This window comes from Carcharhinus amblyrhynchos, chromosome 6 (assembly GCF_965287045.1).
Source record: "Carcharhinus amblyrhynchos chromosome 6, sCarAmb.v2.hapA, whole genome shotgun sequence".
NCBI classification, from domain to species: Eukaryota; Metazoa; Chordata; class Chondrichthyes; order Carcharhiniformes; family Carcharhinidae; genus Carcharhinus; species Carcharhinus amblyrhynchos.
In genome coordinates this window covers 127,550,580-127,573,059 of record NC_137329.1, presented here as the reverse complement: position 1 = coordinate 127,573,059, position 22,480 = coordinate 127,550,580, and the positions used below count along the sequence as shown (strand labels likewise).

The window sequence follows — 22,480 nt, the reverse complement described above, 5'->3', positions numbered from 1 at the left end:
GAAATGTAACTTAATGCAAGGTAAGTCCATTCAAAAGTCTGACAGCAGCAGGGAAGATGCTGTTCTTGAGTCGGTTAGCATGTGCCCTCAGACTTTTGTATCTTTTTCCAAATGGAAGAAGGTAGAAGAGAGAATGTCCAGGGTATGTGGGGTCCTTAAATATGCTGGCTGCTTTTCTGAGGCAGCAGGAAGTGTAGACAGAGTCCGTGGGTGGGAGGCTGGTTTGTGTAATGAACTGGGCTTCATTCACAACCCTTTGTAGTTTCTTGTGGCCTTGGGCAGAGTTGGAGCCATACCAAGCTGTGATAGAACCAGAAAAAAAGAATGCTTACTGTGGCGCATCTGTAAAAGGTGGTGCGAGTTGCAGCTGACGTGCCAAATTTCCTTAGTCTTAACTATAGTGTTGGCATGGGGAGGATCAGGAGAGGTTGATGGTGACCTGGATACCTAAGAACTTGAAGATTTTGACCATTTCTACTTTGTCCCCAGTGATGAAGAAAGGGGCATGCCCTCCAGTATGCTTCCTGAAATCGATGAGAATCTCCTTCATTGTGTTGACATTGAGGGAAAGATTATTGTGGTCATACCAGTTCATCAGATTCTACATCACATTCCTGTATTCTGCCTTGTCATTGTTTGAGATCTGACCCACTGATGGTATTGTCAGCTAACTTGAAAATCAAATTGGATGGGAATTTGGCCATACAGTCATAGGTTTATAAGGAATATGGTAGGGGGCTGAGGACAGAGCGTTGTCGGGCACCAATGTTGAGGATGATTGTGGAGGTGATTTTGTTGCCTATCTTTACTGATTGTGGCCTCTGGGTTTGGGAGTTCAGGATCCAGTTGCAGAAGGAAGAGTCGAGCCCCAGGCCGTGGAGTTTGGAGATGAATCTTGTAGGAATAATAGTGCTTAAAGGCTGAGCTATAGTTGATAAATAGGAGTCTAACATAGGTGCCTTTGTTATCTAGATGTTCCACGGTTGAGGGTAGGGCTTGGAAAATGGGTCTGCTGTGGCAGTAGGCGAGCTGTAGTGGATCCAGACAACCAAGAAGCTGGAATCGATTTGTTCGTAGAGTACAATAGGAGAAGGAAAGGAAAGAGTACGGAATATAGTGTTGCAGGCCAAGGATGTAGAGAAAGGTTAGCTCGATACGTTTGTTTTATATTTTCTTGTCACAAGTAGATTTACATTCACACTGCAATGAAGTTACTGTGAAAATCCCCTAGTTGCCATACTCCAGTGGCTGTCGGGTACACTGAGGGAGAATTTGACATAGCCAATGCACTTAAACCAGCACCTCCTCTGAATATATGATAGATCATTTAAAAGTATGATAGCAGCAGGGGGAAGCTGTTCTTGACTTGGGTGGCATGTATTCTCAGACAGTACGTGTTCTCAGACTTTTGTATCATCTTTTTCCCGGTGGAAGAGGTTATGTCCAAGGTGTGTGGTGTCCTTGTTTATGCTGGCTTCTTTTCCAAGGCAGCGAATAGTGTAGATGGAGTCAATGGATGGGAGGCTGATTTGTGTGATGGACTGGATGATGTTCACAACCCTTTGTAGTTTCTTGTGGTCTTGGTCAGAGCAGGAGCCATACCAAACTGTGCTACATCTGGAAAGGATGTTTTCTATGGTGCATCTATAAAAATTGGTGAGAGTTGTAGCTGACATGCTAAATTTCCTTTGTCTTCTGAGAAAGTAGAGGCGTTGTTGGGCTTTCTTAACTATAGCGTTGGCATGGAAGGACTAGGATAGATTGTTGGACACCTAGAAACTTGAAGCTCTCGATCATTTCCACTTCATGACCGTTGACATAGGTGCATATTGTCCACTATGTTTCCTGAAGTTGATGATTAGTTCCTTCATTTTTACTGACATTGAAAGAGAGATTATTGCCACTGCACCATTTCACCTATTCGAGTAATTCGGGATGGACGGTAAGTGCTAGCCTAGCCATCGATGCTCACTACCCATGAATAAAAAGCAAAGGTATCGATGACAAATTGGGAAACCTGTAATGCTGATTGTGTACTCATTATGACTTTTCTCTTTCAATATAAAATAGGATGTCAAGACTCAAAGCCATTACAGCCATGGCTACAGTGATTCACTGGCACGGAAAAGCCATATTGATGACTACAGCACGTGGGACATCGTCAAAGCCACACAGTAAGTGCGCAATGTTTCCAGAACTCTATCGGGCTCCATTCAGATTTTATCTCTGCTTTAATCACAGTGAAAAACGGCGATGCTAATGCACAGAAAAATTTCATATTCTGATACCAACAACACCTTTTTGAATTAATATTGACTTTCACATAGATAACAACAGCATATTGTAGAAGTGTAATCAGAGAAGAATGGATCACAAGGTAGCAAAGGAGCTATTGAGAGGGGTGATCAAATGCTTGGTCATAGAGATTAGATTTAAGGAAGGTCTTAAAGCAGGAAGGAACAAAAATAATCAGGAGCAGAGTTACAGAGCTGAAAGTTTAGCTGCAGATACTGGCATAGAAAGGGAGGGATGCAATAGAAGCCACAGTGGAAGGAATGGAGAATATAAGGATTAGAATCAGGGATCAAGGATTAGATTAGGGATCTGTTCTAGGACCCTTGCTGTTTGTCATTTTCATAAATGACCTGGATGAGGAAGTGGAAGGATGGGTAAGTAAGTTCGCTGATGACACGAAGGTCGGTGGTGTTGTGGATGGTCTGGAAGGATGTCAAAAGTTGCAGCAGGACATAAATAGGATGCAGGACTGGGCGGAGAAGTGGCAGATGGACTTCAACGCGGATAAATGCGTAGTCGTCCATTTTGGCAGAACCAACGGGATGAACGAGTACACTATCAAGGGCAGGAGTCTTAGTAGTGTTGAGGAGCAGAAGGATCTTGGGGTCCGGGTCCACAGGACTCTTAAATCGGCCTCGCAGGTGGAAGAGGTGGTCAAGAAGGCGTATGGTGTACTGGCCTTCATAAATCGAGGGATTGAGGTTAGGAGTCGGGAGGTAATGCTGCAACTTTATAAGGCCCTTGTCAGGCCTCATTTGGAGTACTGTGCGCAGTTCTGGTCGCCTCACTATAGGAAAGACGTAGAAGCTATTGAAAGGGTACAGAGGAGATTTACAAGGATGTTGCCTGGACTGGGAGGCATGCCTTATGAAGTTAGGTTGAGGGAACTGGGTCTCTTTTCCCTGGAGAGACGTAGGTTGAGAGGCGACCTGATAGAAGTTTATAAAATGTTGAGAGGAATGGATAGGGTGGATTCTCAGAGGCTATTTCCCCGGGTTGAAATGGTCACTACGAGAGGACACAGGTTTAAGGTGCGGGGAGGAAAGTACAGAAGTGATGTTAGGGGTAAGTTTTTCACTCAGAGGGTGGTGAGTGAATGGAATCGGCTGCCGTCAGTGGTGGTGGAGGCGAACTCGCTGGGGTCTTTTAAAAGACTTCTGGATGAGTATATGGGGTTTTGTGGGATTGGGGGTTATAGATAGGTGTTGATGTGATCGGCGCAACTCGTGGGCCGAAGGGCCTGTTTGTGCTGTAGTGTTCTATGTTCTAGAAATGTAGAAGAAGTTGTAGAGATAGGAGGGGATGAGGCCATTCTGGAGATGAGGGGGTTGAACGATGAAGAGAGGCTGAATAGACTGGGTTTGTACTTGTTGGAGTTTGGAAGGATGAGGGGGGATCTTATAGAGACGTATAAGATAATGAAGGGGATGGATAGGGTAGAGGTAGAGAGATTCTTCCCGCTCAGAAAGGGCAGCAGGACTAGAGGGCACAGCCTCAAGATAAGGAGGGGGGGGTGGCAGTTTAGAACGGAGTTGAGGAGGAACTTCTTCACTCAAAGGGTGGTGAATCTCTGGAATTCTCTGCCTGTTGATGTGGTGGAGGCTACCTCGCTAAATATATTTAAGACACGGGTAGATAGGTTTTTGGTAGGTAAGGGAATTAAGGGTTATGGGGAGACAGCGGGAAAGTGGAACTGAGCCACTTCAGATCAACCATGATCTTATTGAATGGCGGGGCAGGCTTGAAGGGCTGGATGGCCTACTCCTGCTCCTATTTCTTATGTTCTTATTTAATTAATCAGCAAGAGAATTTTAAATTGGTAGTCAATCCACCAGTGTCTCCAATGTTGGCCAGTGAGGACAAGGATAACGGATGAGTTGCAGTTGGTGCACAGCAGAATTTGGAGAGCCTGGAGGACACTGGAATGGTTGTGTTTGGAGGTGAGAGAGGCATGCCAGAATTTCAGTGACGTTCTGGGATGTAGGTAGGTGATGTCATACAGCTGAAAACAGAGTGTCTAAGAAAGTGCTAGAAACTTAGTTTGAGACCAGATAAAATGTTGAGGTTGCAAACAACACAGTTCAGCAAGAGGCAGTGTCTTGAAGGAAAATGGAATTGGGAACCAGGATGCAGAAGTCTTGGCAGGTTGGCAAAGCCAGCAATGGTGATTTTACTTCTTCCATGGTTTAACAAAACTTGCGGCACATCTAAGACTGGATGTTGGTTATGTTTTAACAACTCGGGCAACAGCCACTGCCAACATGTGCAAGGAAGCTGCCCCCCCTCTTTGGATGAAGCTGCCAAAGAATATAGTGTAGATGAGTCAAAGGCCAAGGATTGATCCTTGGGGGATCGTTGGTAATGATGCTGTGGCTAAAATTAAACCGATATGAATGGAACCAGGTGAAGTAGTCTTAGTGAGCTTGAATACAGAGAAGACAAGTTGGTGGAGAATGGTGTGGTCAGTCACATCATAGGCCACAGAAGTTGAAGAAGGTGAGGAGGGAAAATGCAACATGATCCCAATCACGGAATATGTCATTTATCACTTTGATTACAGATATTCAGGCTGTGTGTACCATTTATGATATAACCACTCGCTGAAGACATTGAAAAGAATTTTAATTTAAGTAAAAAGTATTTGGAGTATTCAACAACGAGTGCTGATCTTTATTGAGGACGTCCTCAACTGGGATCTTGGGTTTATGTCACACTATCTGTAACCCCCACAACTTGCCTGGGCTTGCAAAATCTCACTATCTGTCCTGGCTGGAGACAATATACATCTCTTTAACTTGTGCTTAACCCTCTCTCCACTCACATTGTCTGTACCTTTAATACTTGATTACCTGTAAAGACTTGCATTCCAATCATTGTTTTGTAAATTGAGTTTGTGACTATCTGCTCTGTTTGTGAACAAAACTCCCACTCACCTGATGAAGGGGCGGCGCTCCGAAAGTTTGTGGTTTGTGCTACCAAATAAACCTATTGGACTTTAATCTGCTGCTGTGAGACTTCTTACCAATCTTTATTGGGTCAGACAGAATGGCTGAGCTATGCCTGAGCAGCATTTTGATAACTTATCCGCAATCTCTGCCTTTTATCAGGAAGAACATAAGGTCAGGGTTGTGGAAGCGGCACCAGAGACATGGTTTATGTCCTTGTGCTTGTACTCTATTTTCATGCTGCTTTTAATTACAAGATTGTTTGAATAAACATACTCAGCTGGTGTACCTGTATTTTACTAGATGATCATAAGACTTTGAAGATGTTAGCAATATGATCCTTGTGAAACAAGAAGGCCGAGGATCATTCAAATGAGATTGCCTGATGGCAATTAGACTCAGTTTCTTGTTATGTTTTATGGTGTTAAAAGTGTTATATTTTACACACATTGTCGAGGAAGGCTATGGAAGCTAATTCAAAGGACTGTTGGGTAAATACTTGAAGGAAAAAATATACATGGCTGTGGGGAAAGACTTGGAAAGATTATTAGTTGCAGATTACAACTTTAATAATATGCGCCAATGATACCCTTCTTATTGCTAACTCTGAAGAGAAACTGCGAAAGATTTTGGACAGAGTAGTGAGTGAAAGTGAAAAGAAAGAGCTGAACATAAATTATAAGAAAGCAAATGTGTAGTAGTTTTGAAAAAGAAAATCCTATCAGAATGTAAGAGTACAGTGAAGAATGAAAAGCTCAAACAGGAAGACAAATTGTTACGTTAACATCGAATGGAAGGTTCTGATGGAAAAGATTGATGATAAAAGAGACCCTGACTCCAGTCTTTTATTCAGCAATACCTGCTGGAAATTGTCCATGTGTGGACAGCATTGCCTTTTCTCCACTGTTTCCTAATTCCTTGGTGGCCCACCGATACTGTCAGTTTAACCTTGGTTTAGCTGTTTGGTCAGATAGGTCACTGCTCCCAAGTATCAGACTGAGGTGACACAAAAGTGTTTCATAAGCGAGCAAGAAGTCACTACATGACTCGGTAATGGGGAAAATTCTCAAATCCATTATCAAGGACTTTATAGCAGAGCATTTAGAAAGCAGTGGCAGGATCAGACAGAGTCAACATGGATTTATGAAGGGAAAATCATGCTTAACAAATTTGTTGGAGTTCTTTGAAGATGTAACGAGTAGAGATGACAAGGGGAAACCAGTAGATGCAGTATATGTGGACTTTCAGAAAGCATTTGACAGAGTCTTGCACAAGAGATTATCATACAAGATTAAAGCACATGGGATTGAAGGAAGTATATTGAGATGGATAGAAAACTGGTTGGCAGAGAAGAAATCTATATTAATGATTTGGACGAGGGAACAAAATGTAACATCTCAAAGTTTGCACATGATACCAAGTTGAATGGGAGGGTGAACTGTGACGAGGATGCAAAGATCTTCACAATGACCTGGACAGGTTGGGTGAGTGAGCAAATCAATGGCAGGTGCAGTATAATTTGGATGAATGTGAGGTTATTCACTTTGGAAGCAAAAACAAAAGGGCAGATAACTACCTGAATGGCTGTAAATTGAGAGAGGGGAGTGTGCAGCGGGACCTGGGTGTCCTTGTGCACCAGTCATTGAAGGTAAGCATGCAGGTGCAGCAGGCGGTAAAGAAAACGAATGGCATGTTGGCCTTCATTGCAAGAGGTTTTGATTACAGGAACAGGGATGTGTTGTTGCAATTATACAGGGCCTTGGTGAGGCCACACCTAGAGAATTGTGTACAGTTTTGGGCTCCGTTTCTGAGAAAGGGAGTGCAGCAAAAGTTTACCAGGCTGATTCCGGGGATGGTGGGACTGATGTATGCAGAGAGATTGACCAGATTAGGATTGTTTTTGCAGGAGTTCAGATAAATGAAGGGATCTCATAGAGACTTTTAAAATTCCAACAGGACTAGACGGGGAAGATGCAGGGAGGATATTCCCGATGGTGGGGGGAAGTCCAGAACCAGGGGTCACGGTGTGAGGATTCGGGGTAGACCATTTAGGACGAAGGTGAGGAGATATTTCTTCTTCCAAAGAGTGGTGAGCCCGTGGAATTCATTACCACAGGAAGTAGTTGATGTCAAAACATTGAACGCATTCAAGAAGTGGCTGGATCTCTCACTTAGGGTGAATGAGATCAAAGGTTATGGGGAAAAAGCAGGATTAGATGATCGATTTGGATGATCAGTCACGATCTTAATGAATGACGGAGCAATTCTAAGGGCCAAATGGCTTCCTCCTGCTCCTATGTTTCATTGTCGTGTCCTGTACATTGGAGCGTCCCCTCAGAATTCATCAATTCCACACAATTTACAGCACAAACACAAACCATTCAAGCCATCAGATCCACACCAGCCTTATGCTCCTCACCTGCCTCCTCCAAACCCATGCAGACATGGGGAGAGTGTGCAGACTCCACACAAGGCAGGAATCGAACCAGGGTCCCTGGCGCGCAAGAAGCTCAAAACCACCCTGGAAAAAGCAGCCCACTTAATTGGACTCTACCACTGGCATACAGTAACAGCAGTGTTCACCATCACTGTTCCTGGGTTAATATTCTGGTACTCCCTCCCTAACAGCATAGAACATAGAACATAGAACATAGAACATTACAGCGCAGAACAGGCCCTTCGGCCCACGATGTTGCGCCGACCAGTTACAAAAACAATGACCCACTAGCCTATACCAATCCCTTTTCGTCCATAAACCTATCCAGAGATCTCTTAAACGCCCCCAAACTAGACGCATCTACAACTGCACTATGGGTGTAGTTAACATGCACTGCAGCAGTTTAAGAAGGCGGTAAGGGCATTTAGGGATAACAAAGAACATCCCAGCACAGGAAACAGGCCCTTCGGCCCAACGAGCCCACGCCGCCGCATCTTCCCACACCTACCCTGCCCTGTGTGTATGTGAGTGGAAGCCCTAATGTAGCCAGATTCAGGGGAGAATAGTGTCAATTTGTTACACCAGTCAGCCTAAGAGCACATCTTTGGGGTGTAGGAGGAAACCGGAGCGCCCGGAGGAAACTCACGCAACCACAGGGAGAATGCGCAAACTCCCACAGACACAGGCCCAAATCCATGTATCTGTACAGCTAGCAGTGATAGTCACTGAGCTGTTGTGGCGCCCGTCTACTGGTCCAGGATTATGCACACACACCGACACGAAGTACTAGGCCACCCCCGGAACCTCCAAGAGCAGCCCACGCACGACCCACCGTGTGCATGCCCCTCGTTTGACAACAAGGTGGACCGACCCTGTGGAATAAAAAGACAATACGTTAACATGTAATACTACATTTCCAGTGTCGTCCCGAGGCACCGGATGTGTAGTAAATGCTGGTGTTGTCAGTTTTGCCCATATTCCTTGAATGAATAAAAAGAAATTGCATTGGAAAATACTCAGAAGGTTCAATGGACAGATTTCTAGGACGAAGGGGTTACCTGATGAGGCATGGTGCAACAGTTTGCACCTATTATCATTTGCGTTTGGTAAAATGAGAGGCGATTTTGTGGAAATGTGGGATCCTGTGGATCATTTGTCAGGGTGGGTGCTGCTAGGATATCTCCCCTTTGCAGGGATTCTGAAGTTACAACTAGGGGGACACAGTTTGGAAATTAGTCATCGCCCATTTAAGATGGAAATGGGCCAGTTCTTTGCCTTAAAGAGTTGCTGGTCTGTGGAGTTTTCTTCTCTGGAATGTAGCCCAGACTGGGCCATTGAATTTGCAGTATTAAAAACAGAGTTGCACTTTTGATTACCAAGGGTTATGTATCAGAAGGTAGAGTTAGAACCATAGAACATGACAGGCCTTTTGGCCCTCCTTGTTTGTGCTGAATCATTTTTCTGCCTTGTCCCACTGACCTGCACCTGGACCATATTCCCTCCACACCCCTCTCATCCATGTACCTGTTGAAGTTTTTCTTAAATGTTAAAAGTGAGCCACTTTCACCACTTCATTTGGCAGCTCATTCCACACTCCCACCACTCTGTGTGAAGAAGCCCCCCCAGATCCCCTTTAAACTTTTCCCCCTTCACCCTTAACCTATGTCCTCCAGGTTTCTTTTCTCCCCTAGCCTCAGTGGAAAAAGCCTGCTTGCATTCACTCTATATATACCCATCATAATTTTATACACCTCTATCAAATCTCCCCTCATTCTTCTACGCTCCAGGGAATAAAGTCCTAACCTATTCAACCTTTCTCTGTAACTCGGTTTCTCAAGTCCCGGCAACATCCTTGTAAACCTTCTCTGCACTCTTTCAACCTTATTAATATCCTTCCTGTAATTAGGTGACCAAAACTGCACACGATACTCTAAATTTGGCCTCATCAATGTCTTGCACAACCTCACCATAACAAACCAACTCTTATATTCAATACTTTGATTTATAAAGGCCAATGTTCCAAAAGCAGTCTTTACAACCCTATCTACCTGTGATGCCACTTTTAGGGAATTATGTATCTGTATTGAGGCCACAGTCAGATCAGCCATGATTCACAGAATTCATAGAATTGCTACAGTATAGAAGGAGATCACTTGGTCCATCAAGTCTGTACCGACCACAATCCCACCCAGACCCTACTCTCGTAACCCCATGCTTTTACCCTGATGATCTCTCTGATACTAAGGTCAATTTAGCATGACCAACCAACCTAACCTGTGCATCTTTGGACTGTGGCTAAGCAGCACAAAGGCCAAATAGATTTTCAATGTCTGATTCAGTGTTGCGGTCCGATGGCAATCACTTTGTTAAATGACAATTGCATTGTAATGCTTTAATGACAATTATTTTGTGGAAATTGCATTGTTAAAGAGGTGATTGGTATTGGTGAACCCTCTTTTCAGGCTGTGTTGATTGGATTTTTCATTAATTTGTCTGCTTTAATTGTTGTTTTACTCAAATGAATATAAAAGGATGGCTTTAACACTTGAGGGGAGGAGGAGCTGGGAGAGTCTGTGATCTTGCTATCACTTGGCCTTTTGGCTAAGATCAGGTGTAGTATTGACATGCTGTACTTGGTTGAAGTCATGTTATGTTTCAGCTTCATTTGAAGCAATTTTTAAAAGCGGCATCTTGGCCTTTTGGCTATGATGCAAATGAGATCCAGTCTTGGAGGAGGAGCTATACCTGCTCCAATCAGCTTGGATCATGTAGATCAAGCAGAGCCCTGTCTTGTCAGCTCGGACCGGGAACTTGTCAGCTTGTTGAGATTCTGAATTGGACTTGATTGGATTGAATTGGAATAAAAACAAAAAAAGATAAAGGATAGCTTCAGGCTCATTGCTTCTCAACATACAATTAGTGGAGTTAACAGGTCTATTCCCCCTCATTCTTGTATTGTATCCATAAGAGAAAAAAAGAAGTGGAACATTTTACTGAGGAGGCTGGTGTGGACCTGATAGTTTGAATGGCTTCTGTTTGTGTTGTAAATTATATGGAATTAATGAATTCTGAGAGGACTCTCCTATGTACAGGACACAACGAGTCATGTAGTGACTTAAAACTGATTTACGAAACACTTTTGTGTCGTCTCAGTGAGGTCTAACGTTTGGGAGCAGTAACCTACCTGATCAAAGAGCTAAGTATCAGCTAAACTGTGAATATTGGTAGGACACCAAGGAGTTTGGAAACTGCGGAGCAAAGAGCGACACTGCCCACACATTGGCAATTTCCAGCAGGTGGTGTTGAATAAGAGATTGGAGTCAGGATATCTTTCCCCTCCCACCGAATGTCTCCTTGTATCCTCACCTTCACAATGCCTTATTTAGCCAAAATATTGTGAGGCTAATTGTAGCATTCCGACTATTCCCCTTCCCTGCTGAGGAGCAACTCCACACATACCTCAGAATGAAGCCAGGAATTTCCTGATCTGATTAATACAGTATTGAGGGATACTGTTAACAGTTAGGAAGTTCTGGAATGTATTTTCCAGAATTGTATATCGACCCTGAGAAATAAAAAGGAAACTAATGAATTTAAGTCTGGATTAAAATAAATTATACAAACACAAACAGACACATAGGTATAGCAAAAATTTCTTCTGTTTTTTTGTAGGTATGGAATATTTGACCGCTGTCGAGAGCTTGTGGAAGCAGGTTACGATGTACGGCAACCTGACAAAGAAAATGTTACACTTCTACACTGGGCTGCTATTAATAACAGAATTGATCTGAGCAGGTAGGCCCTCGAGATTCATTGCTATTTGACTGATTTGTGCAGTGGTATACATTGCTTTGTAGTAATTTTGTTGAAACCTGATAAGAAGACTGGTGCGTGTTGATGGTCTGATTTATGAAATGAAAATTACATCGCTATGTCTTGTATCTCTTGTACTTTGCTGAATGCCTGTCCAGAAAGAATCTCACTCATAATCATTACTTATGATGTCACTATAACCATTAGTTTATGTTTGAAACCCTTTCTCTGCTGAGTCGAGGTCCAGTTATTCATGCCATGCTGTTAATTTCTTTCAAGATTTTGCAATTTGTGACACCTTGTTATGAGAGCAAACTAAAGTTATTAGTTCAAAATTACCCAAGTTTTTAAAATTTTTAATTAACATTGAAGGAGGATTCATATTTTGGGGATACACATCACAGCAGAAAAGGTCCAGGGGGCAAAATGCCTGAATGTGCAGCTTATTTGCAAGATAAATTGAATTTCTGGTCTCAGAACTGGTGTTTCAGGGAAAGTGGATTTACAATCCAATGTATCACTTAATCCCAACTCGATCTAATCCAACAGTAACTTGGATTTAGCGAACAACGTAGATCCATCTAATGTGGATAAACGCCCTCAGGTAATGAACAAAGCAGTAAGTCAGTTTGTGGAATATTGATTATGCAGGACTCTCATGAGCTGGGCCACCTTCAAAATGAAGAGAAGAATCTTTAACTATTAATTAGCTAATGGGACACGAGTCAGACACATGTTTTGATCTGTACAAGAACAGCAAAGAGATAAACAGAAATCCTTACAGGGAGAAGTGCACAATGGCGACATGCCCGGAAGAAAGATTGCAAGGAATTATGGTATTTTCTATCTGTATTTTATGTTGTTACTTCATTTGGCTATTCCTATTTTGCTACGGTCATTACAGCAATCAGGTCAGGGATTTGTGTAATATGACTGATTAGCCTTAAAAAAAATTTTTAAAAGCCAACAGTTTCTGGGTTCAATTTAAAAATAATGCCGTAGGCATGTGCATTTAAAAAAAAAAGTGGCCATCTGGGTGGCACAGTGGCACAGAGGTTAACACTGCTGTCTCACTGCGCCAGAACCCGGGTTCAATTCCTGCTTCGGGTCACTGTCTGCGTGAGTTTCCTCGGGTGGTCCGGTTTCCTCCCCCAGTCCAAAGATATGCAGGTTAGCTGAATTGACCAAGCTAAATTGCCCTTTTGTGTCGGGGGGCTAGCGGGGTAACTATATGGGGTTGCAGGAATAGGGCCTGGGTGGAATTGTTGGTGCGGCTCGATGGGTTGAACGGCCGCCTTCTGCACTGTAGGAACTCTATGCTTCTACCACAAGTAAGATTACCCATCCCAAATTGCCTTTAAACTGAGTGGCTTCCTTGGCCAATTCAGAGGGCAATTACAAGTCAACTATATTGCTGTGGATCTGGAATCACGTGCAGGCCAGACTTTAAGAATGGCAGATTTAACTTCTCTAAAGGACTTCTCTAAATTGGTTTTTAGAATGGTCAATGATGGTTTCATGGTCACCATTACTGATGAATAGCTTTCAATTCTAGACTTTACTATTTGTATTCAAGTTCCATTGATGGGATTTAAACGTGTGTCCTCAGAGCATAAGCTTGGGCCTCTGGATTAGTTGTCCAGTGACAGTACTACGACGCCAGCATCTCCCCACACAATGTTGTCCAACTCAATTTGGTCTTGGTAAGTTTAAAGATGTCCAGTTTATTTTCAAATTATCATCTTTGGACTTGCATTAGAAGTCTGTCACTTGCATGATGAGAACAAAATATATTCCAATTTATTGAGCAAACTAATTGCTGCCCTCTGATTTGGTGTCCCTCTACAACACTCTAGTTTTTATCTTTGGAATACATTTGTTATGAATTGTCTGTAGCCGTAGCTTTCTTTTTGAACTTGAACTTTGTAGTCAGGCTAAAATTAGAGGCAGAGGAAGTTAGACAATGGAAGAAAGGAGGAATTGGAGGAGAACAGACAGAAGTTGGTCACAGATTAATAAAGATTCAGATTCATAAAGGAGCACACCAGCCCAAATGATAACAAGATTTATGCACAGGCATTTGTTAGAGGCGAATTAATACCCTTCTGAACTTCAAATACTTGTCCTACTTGATTAATTTGACATGCACTTCATAGTATTTCTGGCTTTCTTAAAGTACACTTTCTAACTCACTTAAAATACACTTTCTAACTTCACTTTTTGGGATGTTTTTAATCCGAGATATTTATTTCAACTTCAGAGTGACAGACTTTCTTGTAACTGAGCCCTTGATCCTGATGAACCAGCATATATTTTTATGAAGCAATATTTTGCTCATTGTACAAAGTCTAGGAGTTACGCAGGATTTTAAAAAAATAGGAACAGGAGGAGACCGTTTGGTCCCTTGAGCTGTTCCATCATTCAATAGGGTCATGGCTGATCTGACATTCCTAACATCCACTTTCCTGCCCTTTCCCAATAAACCTTGATTCCCTGATTGATCAAAAATCTATCCATCTCACCCTTGAATATACACAAAGGTTCTGTCCCCGTAGCTCTCTGTGGCAAAGCATTCCCAGACTCTCAACCCTCTAAGAGAAGGCATTCTTCCTCACGTCAGTCTTAAATTTGCACCCTTTTGTTCTGAGACTATGCCTTCTGGTCCTAGACTTTCCCATGAGGGGAAACATTCAGCAGCTACCCTGTCAAGCCCCTTAAGAAATCTATATTTTTCAATGACATCAGCTCTCATTCTTCTAAAGTCCAATGAGTAAAGTCAACCAGTTCCTATACCTTTCCTTATAAGGCAATCCCCCCATGCTGTAGATCATCTGAGTGAATCTTTTGTGAGCTGCCTCTTTATATAAGAGGCTCAAAATTGCTCATAGTACTCCGCGTGTCACCTCAAGAGTACATTGCACACTTGCAGCAAGAATTCCCAACTCTGAGACTTCAACCATCTTGAAATAAGGGCCAACATTTCATTAGCCTTCCTGACTACCTGCTGAACCTATATGCTAGCTTTCTGTGTTGCTTGCACAGATAACCACAAGTCCCATTTGCAGTTTTTCTCCACCTAAATAATACTCTGTTCTTTTGTTTTCCCTCCCAAAATGAACAACTTCACATTTTCCCATGTTATACCCCATTTGTCTACTTTTTGCACACTTAACCTATCAATACCCCTTTGTAAACTGATTGTACTCCTCTCGCAACTTGCTTTTCAGCCTATTTTTGTGTCATCTGCAAATTTGACACCAATACATTTGCTTCCTTCCTCCAAGTGAATATATATTAGTAACAGTTGTGGTCCCAGCACTGAACCCTGTGAAACCCCACTGGTTACAGGCTGTCAACTTGAAAAAAGAACCCTTTATCCTCACTCACTGTTTCCTGCCCGTTATCCAAATCGCTATCCATACCAATAACCTTTTGTGAGGTAGCTTGTCAAACACCTTCTCGAAGTCCAAATACAACAGATCTACTGGTTCCCCTCTATCCATTCTGTTTGAAACTTACCTGAAAAACCCTGATAAATTAGCCAGGCATGATTTCCCTTCAATGAAGCCGTGCTGACTCTGCTTGATTAGATTTTGATTTTCCAACTGTGCTGCTATTACTGCCTTAATTGACTCCAACGTTTTACCAACAACAGATGTTAGGCTAATCGGCCTATAATTCCCGCTTTTTGCCTCCCTCCCTTTTTGAATCAGGGTGTCATATTGGCAGTTTTCCAATCCCCCAGTGCTTCTCCAGAATCCAAGGTTTTTGAAAAACTACTAACAATGCATCTACTGCCTGTAGCTGCTGCTTTTTAGATCCGTGGATGCAAGCCATCAGGGGCAGGAGACTGATTTGCTTCTAACCCCATTAATTTTCTAATACCTCTCCAGTGATGACAAGGGTACTTGATTCTGCCCTTGTATCCTTTAGTGTTAATGGGATGTTCAAAGTATCTTCTGCCATAAAGACTGATGCAAGATATCTGTTTAACTCCTGTGCCATTTCCTTGTTCCCCATGACTATCTCCCCAAATTTGTTTTCTTGAAGGAGCCCTTACTCACTTTGATTTCTCATCCTTTTTATAAACGTAAAGAAGCTCTAATTGAAGTTTTTATATTTGTCATTTATTTTCTCTCTCTTTATTATCTTTTTCATCCTTCTTTGTAGGATTCTGAATATATCCCAGTCTTTGGAGCTAACACTGACTTTTGTCTCCTTGTATGCTTTTTCTTTCAACTTAATACTCTCCTTAACTACCTTGGTTAGCTATGGTTGGCTTATCCCTCTCTTTAGAATCTATTTAACTTGGATAAGAATGTAAGACATTGGAATAGGAGAAGACCACATGGCTCTGCCACTTGATATGATCATGGCTGAGCTTGGGCTTATTTTCCCATCCATTCCGCGTATCCTGAATTCCCGGAGAAACTAAAAAATCTCTCTGACCAATCTTTCAATGTTTTCAACAATGAAGCATCCACAGCGGTCTGAGGGAGGGTCAGTGGATCTATTAGTAACTTATAGGAAGACCAAATGATAGATCTAAAGTAGTTATGTACCTAACTCCCATTGGGCACAAGGAACACGGGGGTTAGGAGGAGAAGTAAATCCAGTCCTTCAAGCCTGCCCCACCATCAATCTGATCATGACTGGTTACTCCCGGTCACAAATCCACTGCCCTACCCGTTCACCGTATCCCCTTTTCCTTTTTTTTGATTAGAAATTTATCTCTCAACAATCATGCTTTCCCTGTGCCTGCTTTGCCATAAAAGCTGAACCTTGAGACATGCCCCCGTATGAGCCTAACGTAGGGATGTTCCGTAAACATTTGACGTAGGTGAAGGCCGTCAAGTATAAATAAAAATCTGGGAGTCTCTGGATAAAGAGATGCCTATAAAATGGATGCAAAGAATTTGGGTCTGCCTCTTCTCTCTCTCGTCCACATCCACCCTCTCTGCATAGCGTTACCAAAAGACTTGACAAAAGGCTTACCTTGATTCCAGAGATCAAATGGTTCAAAAAGCTACTTGTCTGCACCTATACAACTGATGGGTATCATAGAGTTCCAAGACAGGTTGCCTCCCTACCTTGTCACCCTCTGAGGAGTTCAACTCACCATCAGCCGGAATGAATAGATCAACAACCAAACAGCTAGAAACAGAAGATGCATCTCCAAATGAGGCATGTAGTAATATTATACTGTAATGTATATTCTCTGCAGTCTGTGAACAGAAGAACATAAGAAATGGGAGCACGCATAGACCACACTGCTCATTGACCTTGCTCTGCCATTCAGTATGAACTTTGCTGATCTTGGAGTTCAACTGAAAGACAGGAAGGAAAATATGGAAAATGATAGTCAGCGAAATCAAGGGCCAGTCTCAAATTAGAACCAAGGAAAAAAAAGTAGGAAGGGGGAAAAACCATGTTAAAAATGTGCTCCTTAAGGTTTTGTACCTAAATGCTTGGAGCAATCGAAACAAAACTATGAATTAGTTGCGCAGTATGATGTAGTCGGCATTACGGAGACGTGGTTCCAAGGATGGGAGTTAAACGTTGAGGACTATTCAGTGTTTAGGATTTGATTTGATTTATTATTGTCACATGTATTAACATACAGTGAAAAGTATTGTTCCTTGCGTGCTATACAGACAAAGCATACCATTCATAGAGAAGGAAAGTTTTGGGAACATTGGATAATGAGATGTTGTGAGTCTAGTCAAAGAGAAAAAGGAAGCACTTATCAAAGGTAGGAGGCTGGGAACACACAAAGCAAGTGTGGAATACAAAGAAATAGAAAGGAACTTAGGCAATGAGTAAGAATTGCTAAAAGGGGTCATGAAAGAGCATTGGCCAGCAGGATTAAGGAAATCTCGAAGCTTTTTACACATGTATAAAGAGCAAGAGGGTCACAAGGAGGAGGGTTGGCCCACTCGAGGACAAGGGAGGGAATCTATGCGTGGAGCTAGAGGAAATGGGTGAGGTATTAAATGAGTACTTTGCGTCAGTATTCACCAAAGAGAAGGACTTGGTGGATGATGAGTCTGGGAAAGGATGTGGAGATAGTTTGAATCATGTTAAGATCAAAAAGGAGGAAGTATTGGGGTTCTTGAGAAACATTAAAATAGACAAGTCCTCAGGGCCTGAGAGGATATACCCCAGAATAATGAGAGGTAAGAGAGGAAATTGCTGGGGCCTTGAGAGAAATCTTTGCATCCTCACTGGCTACAGGGGAGATCCCAGGGATTGAAGAACAGCCAATGTTGTTCCTTTGTTTAAGAAGAGTAGCAAGAATAATCCAGGTAATTACAGGCTGGTGAGCCTTACATCAGTGGTAGGGAAATTATTGGAGAGGATTCTTTGAGACAGGATTTATTCCCACTTGGAAATAAGTGAACGTATTAGTGAGAGGCAACACGGTTTTGTGAAGGGGGGGTCGTGTCTCACAAACTTGATCGAGTTTTTTGTGGAAGTGAAGAAGATGATTGATGAAAGTAAGGCAGTGGATGTTGTCTACATGGACTTCAGTAAGGTCTTTGACAAGGTCCCTCATGGCAGACTGGTGCAGGAGGTGAAATTGCATGGGGTCAGAGGTGAGCTGGTAAGGTGGATACAAAACTGGCTTGGTCAAAGAAGTGATGTGGAGATGCTGGCATTGGACTGGGGTAAACACAGTAAAAGTTTCACAACACCAGGTTAAAGTCCAAGTTTATTTGATAGTAAACCCACTAGCTTTTGGGGTTTGCTCTTCGTCAGGTGAGTGGAGAGTTCTGGTCACAAACAGAGCATATAAAGGCACATAATCATATAATTGATTAGCTGTAAAGACTCGCATTCTAATCAGTATTCTGTAAACTGTGTGTGCCTTTATATGCTCTGTTTGTGACCAGGACACTCCACTCACCTGACGAAGGGGCAAACCCATAAAGCTTGTGGGTTTACTATCAAATTATCTTGTTGTACTTTAACCTGGTGTTGTGAGACTTCTTACTCGGTCACTTAAGACAGAGGGTAGCAGTGGAAGGGTGTGTTTCTGAATGGAGGGCTGTGACAAGTGGTGTTCCTCAGGGATCAGCGCTGGGACCTTTGCTGTTTGTAATATATATAACTGATTTGGAGCAAAATGTAACTGGATTGCTTAGTAAGTTTGCAGACGACACAATGGTTGGTGGATTTGCAGATATGGACGAAAATCATCAGAGATACAGCAGGATATAGATCAGTTGGAGACCTAGGCGGAGAGATGGCAGATGGAGTTTAATCCGGACTATTGTGAGGTAATGCATTTTGGAAGGTCTAATACAGATAGGAAATATATAGTAAATGGGATGTGGAGGCTTTGGAAAGGGTGCAGAAAAGATTTACCAGGATGTTGCCTGGTTTGGCGGGCATTAGCTATGAGGAGAGGTTGGAGAAACTTGGTTTGTTCTCACTGGAGCAACAGAGGTTGAGAGTAGAACTGATAGAAATCTACAAGATTATGAGAGGCATGGACAGAGTGGATAGTCAAACTTTTTCCCAAGATGGAAGAGTCAGTTACTTGGGGGCATAGGTTTAATGTGCGAGGGGCAAGGTTTAAACGAGATGTACGGGATAGATTTTTTACACAGAGTAGTGGGTGCCTGGATCTCTTGCCGGGGGAGGTAGTGGAAGCAGATACAGTAGTGACTTTTAAAGGGCATCTTGACAAATACATGAATAGGGTGGGAATAGAGGGATATGGTCCCCGGAAGGGTAGGGGGTTTTAGTTCAGTTGGGCAGCATAGAACATTACAGCGCAGAACAGGCCCTTCGGCCCACGATGTTGCGCCGACCAGTTAAAAAAGAATGACCCTCTAACCTAAACCAAACCCTTTCCATCCATAAACCTATCCACGGATCTCTTAAACGCCCCCAAACTAGGCGCATTTACAACTGCAGCAGGCAGGGCATTCCAATCCCTCACCACCCTCTGGGTAAAGAACCTACCCCTGACATCCATCCTATAACTACCACCCCTTAATTTAAAGCTATGCCCCCTCGTGCTAACTTTCTCCATCCGAGGAAAAAGGCTATCACTGTCCACCCTATCTAAACCTCTAATCATCTTACGTGTTTCAATAAGGTCCCCTCGTAGCCGCCTTCTTTCTAACGAAAACAACCTCAAATCCCTCAGTCTCTCCTCATAGGACCACCCCTCCATACCAGGCAACATCCTGCTAAACCTCCTCTGCACCCTCTCCAAAGCCTCCACATCCTTCCTGTAATGTGGGGACCAGAACTGCACACAATACTCCAAGTGCGGCCGCACCAGAGTTGTGTACAGTTGCGACATGATGCTGCGGCTCCTAAATTCAATCCCCCTACCAATAAACGCCAAGACACCGTATGCCTTCTTAACAACCCTATCTACTTGATTCCCAACTTTCCGGGATCTATGTACACATACACCTAGATTCCTCTGTTCATTCACACTATTCATGGTCGGCGCAGGCTTGGAGAGCCGAAGGGCTTGTTCCTGTGCTGTAATTTTCTTTGTTCTTTGAAATGAGAGAGTGCAGAATGTCGTGTTACAGTCATAGCTAGGGTGCAGAGAAAGATCAACTTACTGCAAGGTGGTCCATTCAAAAATCTGACGGCAGCAAGGGAAAAGCTGATATTGAGTTGGTTGGTTCGTGACCTCAGACTTTTATAATGTTTTCCTGATGGAAGAGAGAACATCCAGAGTCCTTAATTCTGCTGGCTTTGTCGAGGCAGTGGGAAGTGTAGACAGAGTCAATGGATGGGAGGCTGGTTTGCGTCTTGGATTGGTCTACATTCATGCCCTTTTGTAATTTCTTGCATTCTTGGGCAGAGCAGGAGCCATACCAAGCTGTGATACAAACAGAAAGAATGCTTTCTATGGTGCATCTCTCAAAGTTGGTGAAAGTCATAGCCAAGTTTCCTTCACCTTTTGAGAAAGTAGAGGCGTTGGTGGGCTTTCTTAACTATAGTGTCGGCATGGGGAGACCAGGACAGGCTGTTGGTGATCTGGACACCTAAAACATTGAAGCTTTCAATCCTTTCTGCTTCATCCCCATTGATATTGACAGCGGCATATTTCCCTTAATGTTTCCTGAAGTTGAAGGCAATCTCTTTGATTTTGTTGACGTTTGGAAAGGAAAAGATGGCGGAGTTGCATTGTTGATTAAAGATGATATTGATACGGTAGTGAGGAAAGATGGAAGCATAGATGATATGGAATCTGTATGGATCGAGTTAACATAGAACATTACTGTGCAGTACAGGCCCTTCGGCCCTTGATGTTGTGCCAACCAGTGGAACCAATCTAATGACCCTCTAACCTAAACTATTCCAATGTTATCCATATGCCTATCCACTGAAAACATAAGGGGCAAAGACATTACTGACCATCAAACTGGAGTCGTAATGTTGGGAAATCAGGCGTGCATGTGTTAAAGGAACATCTGTGATTATAGAACATAGAACCCTACAGTGCAGAAACGGGCCCATTGAGTCTGCACCGACCACAATCCCACCCAAGCCCTATCCCCATACCCCTACACATTTACCCACTAATCCCTCTAACTTTCACATCCCAGGACACTAAGGGGCAATTTTAGCATGGCCAATCAACCTAACCCGCACATCTTTGGACTGTGGGAGGAAACCAGAGCACCCGGAGGAAACCCACGCGGACACGAGAACGTGCAAACTCCACACAGACAGTGACCCGAGCCAGGACTCGAACCCAGGACCCTGGAGCTGTGAAGCAGCAGTGCTAACCACTGCGCTACCGTGCCGCCCAAATTTCTTTGGGTGAATGGGTGACTTTAATTTGCATATAGATTGGGAGAGCCAAATTAGTCATAGTACACGCGGGGAGAAATTTCTGGAGTGCATACGGGATGGCTTTCTGGAGCAATATGTTGAGGAACCAACAAGGGAGCTAGCCATCTTGGGCTGCGTGTTGTGCAATGAGAAAGGATTAGTTGACAACCTGGTGAGGACAAGTGACCATAATTTGGTAGATCCTTTGTCAAGGTGGGTAGTGATGTAGTTGATTCTGAGACTAGGGCCCTGAATCTCAATAAAGGGAACTATGATGGTATGAGGCATGAATTGGCCATGATGAGTGGGAAGCATTACTGAAAGGCGAGACAGTGGACAGGCAATGGCAGGCATTTAAAGAATAAATTGGTGAACTCCAGAAGTTGTTTATTCCTGTTTGGCACAAGAGTGGCCAAACCGTGGCTTACAAGAGAAACTAGAGATGGTATGAGATTCAAGGAAGAAGCATACAAATTGACAAGAAAAAAACCATAGGCCTGAGGATTGGGAGCAGTTCAAAATTCAGCAACGAGGACCAAGGGACTGACTAAGAAGGGAAAAATAGAGTATGAAAGTAAGTTAGTAGGGACCGTAAAAACTGACTGGAAAAGTTTCTATGTAAAGAGAAAAAGATGGGCAAAAATGAATGTAGGTCCTTCACAGTCAGAAATTGGAGAATTTGTAATAAGGAATAAAAAAAAGGCTCAGGAATTAAATTTACATTTTGCTTCAGTCTTCACAAAGCAAGTTCTGAATAATGTATCAGAATTGCTGAGAGAAAGATGTTTTATTTAGTCACTGATAGAAATCAGTATTAGTAGAGAAGTGGTTTTGGAGAAATTGATGGGATTGAAGATGGATGAATTTCCAGGTCCTGATAACCGTCATCCCAGAGTACTTAAGGAAATAGTCCTGGAAATAGTAGATCCATTGGTGGTTGTTTTCCAAAATTCTTTGAACTCTGGAATAGTTTCTACAGATTGGAGGGTCACTAATGTAAGCACACTATTCAAAAAGGGAGGTAGAGAGAAAACAGGGAACTATAGACCAATGAGTCCAACGCTGGTACTCGCAAAGTTGCTAGAGTCTAGTATCAAGGGTTTCATAACTTGGCATTTGGAAGGCAGTGGGATAATCAGACACAGTCAGCATGAATTTACAAAAGGGAAATCATACT

General features: G+C 42.9%; 1 protein-coding gene across 2 annotated transcripts in view; it reads left to right on the top strand.

The window, feature by feature from the left end:
- The window catches only part of zdhhc17 (zDHHC palmitoyltransferase 17), a 142,775-nt gene that overhangs the window by 40,716 nt on the left and 79,579 nt on the right, over window positions 1–22,480 (top strand). For both annotated transcript variants that reach the window (XM_080191447.1, XM_080191446.1), the window contains exons 2-3: window positions 2,071–2,174; window positions 11,350–11,472. In XM_080191447.1, the coding sequence (XP_080047573.1) occupies window positions 2,071–2,174; window positions 11,350–11,472 (227 nt within the window). The remainder of the gene's footprint in view (window positions 1–2,070; window positions 2,175–11,349; window positions 11,473–22,480) is intronic.